The sequence below is a fragment of the Varanus komodoensis genome, unplaced genomic scaffold, assembly GCF_004798865.1.
Source record: "Varanus komodoensis strain SLA01 unplaced genomic scaffold, ASM479886v1 scaffold5, whole genome shotgun sequence".
NCBI lineage: Eukaryota > Metazoa > Chordata > Lepidosauria > Squamata > Varanidae > Varanus > Varanus komodoensis.
In genome coordinates, this window is record NW_025336087.1 from 30,077,251 (window position 1) to 30,090,947 (window position 13,697).

Here is a 13,697-nt window from a genome sequence, read left to right on the forward strand (position 1 = left end):
TCACTAGTGAAATCTGATTTTCTTTATACAGAGGGGCCATAAGATTGACAGGGGAGCAGAAACTACAATGCTTTTATTAAGAAATAAAATGGGCACTTAGTGAATTAGCATATTGATGTTTTCAGGATTCCAGTGCAAGAATCCTAGCTTCTTGCACTGGAATCTTCCCATCTTCCCTGGAGCACAATTTTAGAAGTCCATTCATCCATGCATGATCAAGGTCAGACTTCTGTTATCCCAACAGCTGGCATCTTCATGTCAAGATACAGCTTTTGAAGGTTGTTGTTTTTACCTACAATAGGTGTCATGTTTCTTAGCATACAGGATATGCCTTTAGATCATTATGACAGGAAGAAAAAAAAATCAAGTCAACAGCATGTAGCATTCCATATAATAACAATGTCAAACAAGACAGAGAGTTTTGGGCAAGAATTCTGAAGCAAACTGCTATAAACTACCTTGTGTTTTTATGCAGTTATATAAAAACAAGTTTGAAGAACCCCCAGTTATTCAAAGGCTATGATTATTTTTATTGCAAAACAAAGGCTTAACATGCAATATGGAAATGATTAGGTGCAGAATACAGAACTATTGCCCATTCATCTCCTCCCTTTGCCCACATTTGACAATATGCTTATTTTTTGGTGCCTTTACTTTCAGGTCTCTGTCTTGAGCAGATTTCTCTTTTTCAACTGAACAAAATCCAAAAATCATAATTCTAGAAACATCATAATCTATCATTTTTGTCCTTACTTTCCATATATTCACACACTAAAAATGAATATCACCGATTCACACTCGACCGTTTAAAAACTGATGATGGGTGTTAATAGCGGGTATAAATGACATCAAAAGTTTGTATTCTGAAACAGATCTGGAGGGCTACAATTCTATGTAACCTATACAGGTTTACTTGGAAATAAGTCCAACTCTGTTCTTCTGGGCTCACTCCCCAAGTCATAAGATGACATTAAGCACCTAGCAATCTGACAGCAAATCCAGTATCAATTTTCAACATCTAAGACAACTTAGTTCAAGTCTTGCCATTAAGACACAACTTCTCAGGATTTACTTGGTTTGCCAGATACACAAACACACACACACACACAAACCCATCCTGAATATGCCTTAATATAATCAGCAGTGTCAGTGATTTGTTGCTGAAGCTGCTGTCTTAATATTAGTTTTCTATTCCTCATTCTAAATTCACTACCATATGTTTGATTTCAACTGGGATCACTTTGCTCGTTTCACCTAGTGGAGAATGGAATGCCGTCTGGAAAATACTGCACTCAGGAAGTGTGTGGGGGGATTCCTTGAAACAAGATGCAAAGGGTGGGGGGAAGCCTCTGTGTAGTAGCAATCATTTTGTCCTTTACTACTTAATCCCTACCACTCAATTTCAGTTCATTTCCTGGGTAGCACTGCAAGTCAGAACAAGGTACAGACATTCATTAATCTTTAATTGCATTACCTCCAGAGTGGATACCAAAAAAGGGACACAGTCTATTTGGAAAACAAATAGCATGGAAAGCATGAAAAACAAGGACACTAAAACTGCTTACCTCGTTCAGTTCTGCAGAGTCATTTCCATATTTCAGGGCAACTCCAGAATTCATGATTAGACTTTCCAAGGCTTGGCTGCTTCCTATGGATTTTAAGGTTTCCAAGCTTGCTCCAGAAGATTCAATGCCCCCTTGTTTTCTGAGCTTTTCCTAGCTTGCACATTTTGCTCTAGACAGCCATTTTCACTCAACATGTAGACAGCCTAAAAATTAGCAATGCACAGGGTCTCCTAAAGAGACCCCCTCCCGAAAAAAAATCTGAGTACCGATTCATAAACAATCCATTGCTGCAAAATACTCCTTAAAACACTGCAGAGTGCACAGCCAGACAGAGCGCAGATAGGCTGTAACGATCTTCTGATGACTAAAACTGCCTGGGAGAGCTAAGCCTCGGGTTTATTCTTTCATACTGCTCCCCCCTGCCTTTCAGCTAGATCGGAAAAAGCATCTCAAGGAGTTAAATGCATATGGAAATATTTGGGGAGCCTCACAGGCACTCAGAGCCACCAACCCGCTCAAAGCCCTCTCAGATCCTTGTAGGAGATGGAGGACAGAACAGGACGCAGATCTATCGTGCTGTTCACGCTAAAGTTTCCCCTTCCAGGGAGCCTGGAGTTGTAAGTGGTTTATGATCAAACACAGCTGTCTTGCTGCTGGCTACAGGGTCCATGGAAGGGGCGGTACCAAGAGGAGGAGGGACTGAGACGAGAACGGGAGGGGAAAGGAAGCAGAACACGCATGCTGTGGAAAGCTCACTTCGGAACTGCAGGCATCTCTCCAGAGCTGTGTGTGCTAATTGCAGATTGCTACATTTCAAAGTCCACAGCAAAATAAACAACAGGAGAAGTCAGCCAGGTGACCACAATGCCTGTTTCTTATTTCCAATAAGCTGACCTTCCCTTCATGATTCAGAAGAAAGCTACCAAATTAAAATTGTACAAGCATTCAGGGCAGGTATTAACACATTTTTTAAGTATTATAAAGCTGTATTTTCACTTGAAAGCAAGAACTTTTAAAATACACTGATTAGCCCAATTGGGCATTTGGGAGATCTCTTTCATTCAAGACCCCAATTCATAAGAAAAGCGTCCCACTCATCAAAGCTTAAAGATGATTTGACAGGATTTTTAAAAATTTAATTGATCTATGTTTCTGAAAATTTAATTTAACTGTGCCTCTGGCCTGGCTGGTTTCATAAAGTAGTCCATTTTCTTCACCTTTCCTGGTAAGAAAAAATCCATTGCCGATCTGAAGCTATAGATCATTTTTCATTGCAACTATAAATTGAGGACATACTTCTAAATAGCAAACAAAGTTCCATTGTCTAATACATGATGTCTTGAAGCTTATGGAGGTAAAATGCAACAAAGTTACATCATATCAATTGTCTAATTGCACTATTTTATTAACAAACCTTTCTAACCTTGCAGTAGAAAATTTATTTATTTATTTAAAGTTTTTATATGCCGTCCCCATTGTTACACAGCCTTGGGGCGGCTCACAACAACAAATAAATAAAAGAATTACAATTACAATTAAAACTTGGAAACACACTGGCTGCATAATTATAACTATAAATATTAAAGATTATTAAAATACCATTTGAATAAAAAGGTCTTGGCCTGGCGCCGAAAAACAAATAACGATGGTGCCAGGCGGACCTCTCTGGGGAGCACATTCCACAGATGGGGCGCCACAGCAGAGAAGGCCCTCCTCCGGGTACTTTGCTTCCTGATATCTCTCACGGAAGGCTCCAGGAGGAGAGCCCCTGCTGCCGATCTCAAGGGGCAGGAGGGCAAATATGGCTGCAGGATAGTTTAAAGAGGTATATACAAACAGAATTAAAAACAGGGAAAACAAATCATAACACAAAGACTAAAAACATATTTAATTATTCAATAAGTTAGATACTGCACTTTTCCCCAATGTAGCCACCTAGTTACTGGGTAGGAGAACCACATTGCAATACCCAGAAAAAATAAGCCTATTATTGTATATAAATAAGAACAGACTGTTAGACAAGCCCAGTCTTCTAGTATCATAATGCTGTATAAAAAATCTTAAATGAATGCATGCCTATTCTGCCTGGAGTCTACTGACAGGGTAGAAACATCAGTATTGAGAAAAACAGTATACAGGTTTTATCTTCTTGAGCAAAAGAAATATGCAATTTAATTTCCTGCACACTATCTCAAGTCTCCTATGAAAGAAGAGTCACTGGATGGAAATTAAATAACTGTAATATTGATTTGATAAAATGAAACAGGGTATAGTAGCAGATCCACAGCTACTATCTATAACCTTATGAGCCAAGGTGCTTTCAAACCAAAGCAGCAGAAAATTATCTGTGTGCACATACTGTCTGTACCACACAGTAATACACATATACTACATACTCTGTGTAAGAGTACAAACACATTACCTGTAAGGTAACATTTTGAAAAAAAACCAGAGAAATAGTTCCACTATATTTTCTGAGTGGTGACAACAAACTTACCTCTAGAGGCTTCAAATACTCCATACAGAAGCAGATACTTTTTTCTCATTTCTAGAAGAGATGACATCTTGAAACAATGGGGAAGCTCCTCCAAGAGGAGAAGCAGATACAGAGCTTCCCTTTCAAGAGAAGGCATCCTCTTTAATATATTTTATCTGAGCAGCATATATGGTTCACCTCCCCATGTTAGCCTTTCAAGAATACTGAGAACAGAGTCACCCAGTGAGCTTCATGGTTAAGTGGCTATATCAGGATTTGAACCCATGGCATTTCTAATCTGACAGTGACCAGGTTCATACAATTAGAGAAGAAGCCATGATGGACTCACTGGGACCCAGTAGGTTGGGCAATGAAGATGGCTTCTAAATCACCCTGCAATCCATAGCTTTTTCAAGGGTCCCAGTGTGGTATGGAAACCACCCCGCGCCCCCAGATTTGGATGTAATAGCAACCCACACCCAGCATGGATAAAAGCAGGTTGCTTACCTGTAACTGATGTTCTTTGAGTGGCCATCTGTGCAGTCACACATATGGGTACTGCGCCTGCGCAGTGCCTTTGGCCGGAAGATTGAAAGCTAACGGTTTTTGGCGGGAAGCTCCGGTCCCCTCCCCCGTGGGCTATAAAGAGCGGAGCGTCCGCCATTTGTTCAGTCGTTGATGACCAAACATGCGCCCCCTTGTGGAAAAATTCTCAGTATGAGATAGGAAAAAGGGATCGGCACCAAGAAAAATGGGAAACTTTCGGTACCAATGAATGAGTCCACTCACCGACACCGAGCGCCCCCAGATTTGGATGTAATAGCAACCCACACCCAGCATGGATAATTATGGAAATGTGGTGGCACACTACCATGCACGGGACAAAGAAAAGAATCCACTTGGTTTTTCTTTCCCTGATTGTGCAATCAGCTCTTTCCAGGTCACTGCAGCCAGCACTAAAGCTAACAGAGCAGCAGAAAGTCCAGTTTCTGAGAGGGTCTCCACCCATTCTGTACATGGAACTTCTACCTTAGTAATCATTTGAATGCAGCATCCCACTAACAAACATCTGCAAGACATGGGCACAATCACATGCCATATCTTTATTAAGCACTAATATTTGACTTCTATGGATACCTTCTGAACAAAGGTATTATAAACCTTCAATCTATAATCAGAATATGCTCCCAAGGAGGTAGCCATCACTTCTGTACTACTTCCTGTGCCACAGAAAGGGACTCCCATGTGTCTCACAATGTCTTCTTGAATGTAAGAAATCTTAACTCCATAAATTTAAGTGCAGTCTCTGTGAAAATGTGTTCCTTAGTTGCTAGAAAAAACATTATCCTATAGTCCGATCACAATCATACTTAAGGCCTATATTCACAAATGTTTTCCTATCAGGTTCCTGATATTTTCTCCAAGGCTAAAGACTGAAAAGAGAATCTTCAGCCAACAATCACTGGATCTGATAGAAAAACCTGTGTATAGGTTTGGGTAAGTCTTGTTTCAATGCATAAAGTAGAGAAGTGAGAGTAAAGTGGAAAAGGGAAAAATAGAAGTTAGACTGAATAAAGAAATTTGATTATATTTGTAGTATCTGACATGCAGTCATTAATCATAATGAAGTGTCTGTTCCTCAGAGGGCAATCTCCTCAAGAAGCAGAAAATAGATTTTCCTTAAAGTAAGCTATATAAATAAAGCCATGTCATCAAATCTCTTTTGTGTACATGATTATGTACCATATGTATTCTGAATAGTTAGGCAATCACAAGTTAAATGTGCACAAGCTATTTGTTCTATTTATTTAGTTTAATTAAACTCTGTAGTGCTCATATTTGAAGTTCATTCAGTGTTTCAGTGTAGTTAGTACTCATTTTATCAATGTAATTAATAGGTCACCCTTCATGGTCAACTATAAAATTGGACATCCACTTTATTGTAAAGCCTACTGAATACCCTATAAGCATTCAACAATGCTATCAGAGCATATTCAGATATTCATGTCAATGCCATATATAACACTATCATCATCATCCTGTCCTTTTTACTACTTTTTTCTACCTTCATGTAAGCCTTTTCCCTTGGTTTACACAACCCTCTTCTTCTCCATTTTACTGTCATAGCAAACAAACCTGTGAGTTAGGGTTAAGCTGAGATTAAATGTCTAACCCAAAGTCACCCAGGAATCTTCATGGCTGAGTGGGGACTAGAATCCAAGTCCACCCAGATACACTCTAACTCATTCTATCCCAAGCATCTCTATTACGGTGCCTGCAAGCACCCTCCCAAAAATTTTAAAAAAATGTGTATACAAAATTGTATGAAATACACATAGTTTTGGAGTTTATACATAGGATTCAACAAAGGCAGAACAAATATCAAAGGAACCATTTGAAGTTGGTGTCTGTATGCCACTGCTCATATACTGAAAACACTGTAAGGTCCTCAGTCTGTTATGTTTACAGAGGTATGTGTTGATCCATGCAATTGTGTAATATCAGTCTTCTAGCTGTCAAAAGAGCAAAAACAATCAAATTCCCCTTCTATTCATTAATTTTCATGAAGCATTCCATGAACCATTTTTACATGAAATTGCATGGAGAATTTTAAAAAGTGTGCATGTTACTGAATATTAAAGAGTGTTTCAGTACAAAACATATCCCTGTAATAACTTATTCCCCCAAAAGAAGCAGGCACTAGATATTGCCAAAATATATGTTTAAAAAAGAATTAGCTGTATCACACCAACAACAATTAGTTGAATTAGACAATCCCTTGTTAAAGAGATGCTGCCATGTCCAATAGACAACCAAATAAATGTTTTTGCAGATTAAGACAAAAGTGTAAGATCCATAGATGTGAAAAGTAAATGCTAAAGAGTTTTTGTGGTGGTACCTACAGCAGTTTCTCAGTTTCTGTGGAGACCTCTGCTCCGATCAGGATAGCATTTTTTATTTGTATGTTTGTTTACAGTATTTGTATACCATTCCAAAGCCCATATGTGTGATCCACAGAGACCACAAAGAACTTAGTTGTAAACAGCCATATGTACTGTTTGGTGGTGTCTTTATTTAGAATTGTTATTCGAACCTCCTCATGTTCAATTAAATGACCACTGTTCATTGTTCTTCCTGAAGTGTGATGCCCACAAGAAATAATTGGCAATGAGGACAAATTAAGAGATCGTATCTGCTCCAGAGAGATCCTTCTCCTTGGAGGAAAGAGTATGATACATCCCTGTCCCAATACTTAATCTGTCAGGAGGTGATGGCACACATGCCTCCCTAGGATCATGCTAGAACTATACGAAGACTGCCAGCAGTCTGGGACCTTAGGTCCTGCCCTACCAATGCTTTGGGTTCTTTGCAAATGTGACAGAATTGGTTCACTTGGCCAAGGCTGAGAAAAGGATACTATGGTGAACAATGCACTCCTCTGAGCATATTCTCTCCCTCCTGCATGCATATATTTTCACAAGTCTCATTTCTGTGCCCCATTTTTATTATACAAGGTTCTACAATTCTTAACTTCCTCTCACCCCGACAAGTATTTCTTTGGCATACTGGATGGGCTCATAACATGATAAACCACAGTGACTGTTTCACCATTGTTGGTCCGTTATTGTTGCCAAAACCTATTGTGGTATTCCAGTGTAGTATGTTTGGTTTTTTAGAAGCCATGAAAAGAAACAACAGTTCTATGCTTTCTCAGTGCAACAATAGTTTATGCCAAGACCAGAATTCAGAGAGCCACTTGGTAAGGCTGCCCTGTAGTCGCTCTTGCCAAGTAGCTAGCGAGAGAGCTCCACTGACACTTTGTGCAACTGTCAGTGGTGTCCCAGTTCTGCCTGCCTCCTGTCCTAAAGATCTTTGGAGCAGAAGCAGTCAATCAGCTGGTCAGTGCTGGGAATGAAGCAGTACCATTTAGCTAATTCTCACCTCTGGCACACCTGGAGGAGGCCCATGGGGAAATCAGCTGAAGGGAACAGCTCCCAACTAGACACTGCCAATCAGCTGATTGCTCCTTTCACTGGTGTCCATTAAGGGCTTCCCTCAGGTACACAGGGGGCCAGAGGAATCAGATGAGTGTAACTGCTCTTTTCTACAGTGAAACCCAGCTGATTTCTCTCTTTTGCCTGAGTGTGGATCACACACTCCCTCTCCTGTTCCAGCAGTCCCCACTGAAGCAGGGGGAGAGGGTGCCTTATCAGTTCTCTTCTCCTCTCTGCCGTTACCACCATAGTCTGATTTTCTGTTAGGCACATCAAAGTAAAAACTTGTTGTGATGTGTGAACACAGTCACAGTGTACTATACATGGGTTTTTACGTTCAAGTACAAAGCACTTCAGTCACTCAGGACCTCCCTGTGCACTTCATGTAATTTCCCTCTTAGCAGAAGCCCTAATCCTTTCCTGGTTTCCACTTTCAAGTATTATGAAAGGAAAAACAGCAAACTATTGGTTTTTCCTTCCCAACCCCTATATAATGTGCTGACGTCAATATTACACTTGCATTCACTTAAAAATAAGTCTGAATATTGTAACAGGAACATACAAACATTAAAATACAAGACAGAGTAACTGATGGGACTGAATAAAAAGCCAAGAATAGAAGAGCCAGGAAATTCCATTACTGCAGATACATTAACTGCACTCCAATCAGTTTCCTAACCACTCTGGCACACTTCAAATACTAAATCTACTTAAAATGTCATGTCCCTGCCTAAGTTAATCTCCTTCACAGTTGATATTAGATTCCTTTTCCAATATTTCATGCCACCAAACCATTTACTAATCTGTCAAAATTAGTCTGTCCAGTTTTCATCATTTCAGTCTCACATTTCTGATATCCTCTGAACAGCAACTGTCACAAAATCATCTTGGAAAACAAGGAGGAATAGCAAACAACTCTCCAGAGAAACACTGCAGAGTTGTTACTCCTATCTTGAAAGACTGCAAAAACAATATTTGGCAAACATTTAGTCTCATCTTTCCATTTTCATTCTTTAAATATCTCATTTTTACGCAGTACAATTATATTATCTATAAAGTTTCCAGTACTCCATAAACTTTCAAGTATTTCAGAGATTTCATCTTAGTCCTGCCCCTTTTTGATCACACTTACAGAATTCATCATTTGGCCATTTTTACTGTCCAGCCATATGATCTGCCACAGTGGAAGAAACAAGTTCTCCAGTGCTCTGGATGAGCAGACACCATTCACTGATACTTTCCCATTCATCACCATGCCTTGCAGTAACTATGGGTATTTAAAAAACCCTAATTTATTAATATTCTCACTCTCCAACATGACCACAAAATGCAACCTGGGACACTGCTCAGGAGGAGCAAGCTACACTTTGTTCACTGATGTTAGGGAAGTAAGTGCATGAATAAGATTTAGCTCCCCACAAGGGACTGTCCCCAAATACAGCCTTTTATATTGTCATAGAATCATAGTAGAGTTGGAAGGGGCCATGAAGGCCATCAAGTCCAACCCCCTGCTGTTGTAGGCACCATGTTATTCCATCCCATTCAGATGGCAGTCCAGTTTCTTTCTGAATGTCTCCAGTATGGGAGAGCCCACCAGCTCTCTAGGCAGCTGGTTCCACTCTTGTATTGCTCTGACAGTGAGGAAGCTTTTCCTGATGTCCAGCCTGAATCTGGGTTGTCACAACTTGAACTGATTATTCTGTGTCCTACACTCTGGCATTAGCAAAGAAGAGATCTTGAACTTTCTCTTTGTGACAGCCTTTGAGGTACTTATAGAGCATGGGTCCTCAAACTAAGGCCCGGGGGTCAAATCCGACCTACCATGCCCTTTTAACCGGCCTGCCCCACAGGTTTTGCACTTGCTAGGCACACGCATGGCTTGCTCATGAGGAGGTTGAGCAAGCTGGTGACTCTCTGTACATGTGCCTGCCGGCGGCTTGCTCATAAGGAGGTCGTTTTGGACTCGCTCGGAGCAAGCTGGCGCCTCACTGTGCGCCCCCCCCATCTTTGCCTCGCCTCACATGTGTGCACATGCGCCCCACCCCCACACCAGCCCGCACCTCCCCACTGGCACCGCCAAGTGTACTGCTCTTTTTTGTTTGGGCCTATATGTGCTTGCAATTAATCTGGCTACCACATTCTGCATGAGCTGCTGCTTCTGAACAGTCTTCAAGGGCAGCCCTACATTGAGTGCATTTCAGTAACCTAGCTTAGAGATGATCAGAGGGTAGATTACTACAGACTATCTCTGTTCAGATAGGGGCATAGCTGAGCCACCAGATGAAGCTGTTAGAAAGCACTTAGTTCCAATGAAGCCAACTCAACTTCTAATAACAAAGATATCTCAAGAACCACCCCCAAATTACAAACCTGCTCCTTCAGGGGGAGTGCAACCCCATCTAGAACAGGTTGTACTTCCTTCATCTGGTCAGAGGAAACACCAATCAACAGCACCTCTGTCTTGTCTTGACTGTACTTCAGTTTGTTAGACTCACCCAATCCATTGTTACAGCCAGACACTAGTTAGCACACACACACAGCCTCACCCGTTGATAAAAAAGAAGAAATAGAGTGATCTGCCATCAGTGTATACTCCTAAACTCTGGGTGACCCCATCCAGTGGTTTCATAAGGGACAGAACAGATCCTACAGGGTCTGTTGGAGAATCCATGGGGTTGAGCAATATTCTCCAAGTTCCAGCAACTGCAGTCAGCCCTCAAAGTACCCCCCGCCCCCATTCCCAACTCAAAAGTCAATCCAGAAGAATACCATAGTTGATAGTATCAAAAGTTGCTGAAAGGTCCAGGAATTTCAACATAGTCCCATACATACACAGAAATCATACAGGGCAACCAGTGCTGTTTCCAGGCCAAAATCAGACCCGAACCCCAACTCAAATAAATCCAAATAAAAGAAAGCCTGGAGTTGATTGGCCACCACCACTCAAGTACCTTGCTTGGGAAAGGAGTATTGGCTACTGGCCTACATTTATTAAGGTCTTCTAGGTCAAAGGATAATTTTTTCAGAAGTGGTCTTATCATCACCTCTTTCACAAGCCAAGGGACTATTCCCTTGCACAAGAAGGAATTAATCAAGATTTAATTGTTCCTTCCTTGCTAGTTTTTATAAGCCAGGTGTAGCAAGGATCCAGTACCAGGGTGTTTGAATGAACCTGATTGCACACCTTGTCAACATCCTCATGCTATACCTCTTGAAACTAATCTGATAAAACTGGACCAGATGTGCTCTGGGCACCCAACAGATTCCACTGCTTTAACACTGGAGTCCAAGTTTAGTGGATACAAGAGGCATTTCCCTAGGAGCAGGCAGCAAATAAATTACAGTGGGCCTCAGATGGTTCTAAGATAGCCTTGAAGGCAGCATATAAGGGTAGCATTTATGTGTTGTGAGCTGCCCCGAGGCTTTGTTGTGATGGGGCGGCATAGAAATGTTTTAAATAAATAAATAATAAAATAACAGGCCCTTAAAAAGCTCCACTGACTAGCAGATCAGAGGCAGGGAGATACTTCTCTGGCACTCACACTGCCTCTAAATATACCCAACTAGGAGTACACATTGGGGTTTGGATTAATTCACTGGAAGTTTTCCCACACCCAAACTGGCTCTGATGATGTTTCACATCAAATGTGCAGGTCATTTCTGTGTTCCACAATTTAACCAGGGCTTCAAGAAAGACACCAGCCATAGCAGTTGGGAACCCTCTTCCCTCAGACCTCTCTAGAAACCATCCAGATTCATTAGCCTCTGGTGATGGACCATTTTAATAGATCCCCCACCCCTCCAGAGAGGAAAAGCAACAGAGAATTCAAATCTCAGATGTTGAACTGACCATGACAAAGGGCCTGAGTCAAATCCCCTACCACTCGAAGCACCATCCCCATATCTGTCCAAAAAGACCAAATCTAGAGGTTTCTCCACTACACATGCTGAAGAGGTAACATCGTGGGGAAGCCCCATCATTGTCCTGGAGTCCATGAAACCCTGACAGGTTACCCTCAGCATGAACCTTGAAATCCCCCAGAAGTGACAGACTGGGAGAGCCCAACATCACAACTGAGACCACTGAGGTCCAAAACCCAGCACAGCTGTTAGCTATCTGGCCCATGCCCCCAATATCTTTGCTATTTATTAGAAGAGAAGCAGTAGAAGCAGGTGGTGCTGACAGCAGTGGCATCTACTACCAATACCTATCTGTATGGGAGATGTGAAAGGGGGGGAAGAGAGAGCCTCCTGATCCACAGATGTTTCGTCCCAGTTTGTGTACATTTTATTCTAGACATTCCACATTACCACCTGTTTCAAATCTCAGCTACCTACTTGGGGTTATTTTATACAAGTATGTAACTATGTCTCAGCTTCTCGTTGTTTATTGGAAGCATATAGTATTGACACTATAAAGGTCTGGTAAGGATTACTAAGACAATGAATTCCAAGTGCTTTAAATATTTGGAAAGATTCTGTATGAGTAACAGGTTGTTTTATTGCTTCTGGAATCAAGAAATCATTGGTCACACCCAGCAGTAGTGCAAAAGTATGCCTGGAAAAAGATTTTAAGTGGGAACTTGTTCTGGGTTTTGTGTGTATGTGCATTTAAATATGGAATAATCTTGGTGTTTTTAAAGGGTGGGATAGACATTTTACAACCTGAAGAAGGGAGAACAGATAGACCCCTCGTCAACCCAACACAGCTCTTCCTATTTTCTTATAAGGGTGACTCCATTTCTTTCCACAATTGGTTTTCAGCTCCCAATAGATTTTCCCACATGAAAGGTAGTATTTGTGGAAGGAGGTGGGCATTCCCAAATTCTGTTTTACTTTGCATGACTTAATTATGTCTCTTCAACTCTTCCTCCATGCTTTCTTTCCTACTTTTCTCTGTATGAGATCAGTCCTCAAAACATAGAAACTTACCTAGCATGTTTCTGAAAGCAGACTGCACTTAAGTAAATTAGCAAAACAAATAATCATTCCACTTCTTTTTTGCAAAAGCAAACATGCACATGTGTTCATTCCTTCCACCCCACAGCTCTTTCTCTCTTACACACACAAATATGATACCTTGTATGCCATATAAAGAGAAATGAATTCCAGTGACATTTATCCCCTCCAGTCTGACCTGGCTTTAAGTGAACATGCATGAAATACCTACCATTAAAAAATAGAACTGGCATTTTAAGTTAAAGGAAGATTCACTTGGGTATATCAATCAGATTATTATATACCAAACTAGACAGAGAACAGCAATTGCCCTTCCTGAAATTGGAACTGCTTGGTTTGATTGCTTCTCATAAGGATGAAAAGAGTATCTCACCAATACACAGCACTGTGGCCATAATCATAATCTGTCTCCCTGCTGTGGAAATGGCAATGTGTTTTTGTACTTTGGAATGAAGCAATCACAGTGAAGTGTTTTCCCATAAGAATAAAGAAAAGAACCTCTCCTCTCAAATGCCATTTTTTCTCACTTCAGTGTTAAAATCTCGATTGTTAGCTAACTTGTTAGTTAAGAAGCAAGCACAACAGGGAAGATGATGATCCATATGAGGAAATTTGAAAGGACATCACTTTCTCTCAGCTGAAAGCTAGTCACTTCTGAATGGGAGTTTAGGGCAAAATTCTTAATCACTGCCTTCATTTGCT

At 40.9% G+C, this 13,697-nt stretch overlaps 1 protein-coding gene across 2 annotated transcripts in view; it reads right to left on the minus strand.

The window, feature by feature from the left end:
- Positions 1–13,697, minus strand: part of MCC (MCC regulator of WNT signaling pathway) — a 240,214-nt gene that overhangs the window by 180,775 nt on the left and 45,742 nt on the right. Inside the window, exon 1 of one of the 2 annotated variants that reach the window (XM_044446083.1) lies at positions 1,566–1,856. The exons of the other annotated variant lie outside the window; for it this stretch is intronic. Within the exon in view, the coding sequence (XP_044302018.1) occupies positions 1,566–1,619 (54 nt within the window). The 5' untranslated portion in view covers positions 1,620–1,856. Of the gene's footprint in view, positions 1–1,565; positions 1,857–13,697 lie in introns of those variants that run through there. 2 annotated transcript variants of the gene reach the window in all.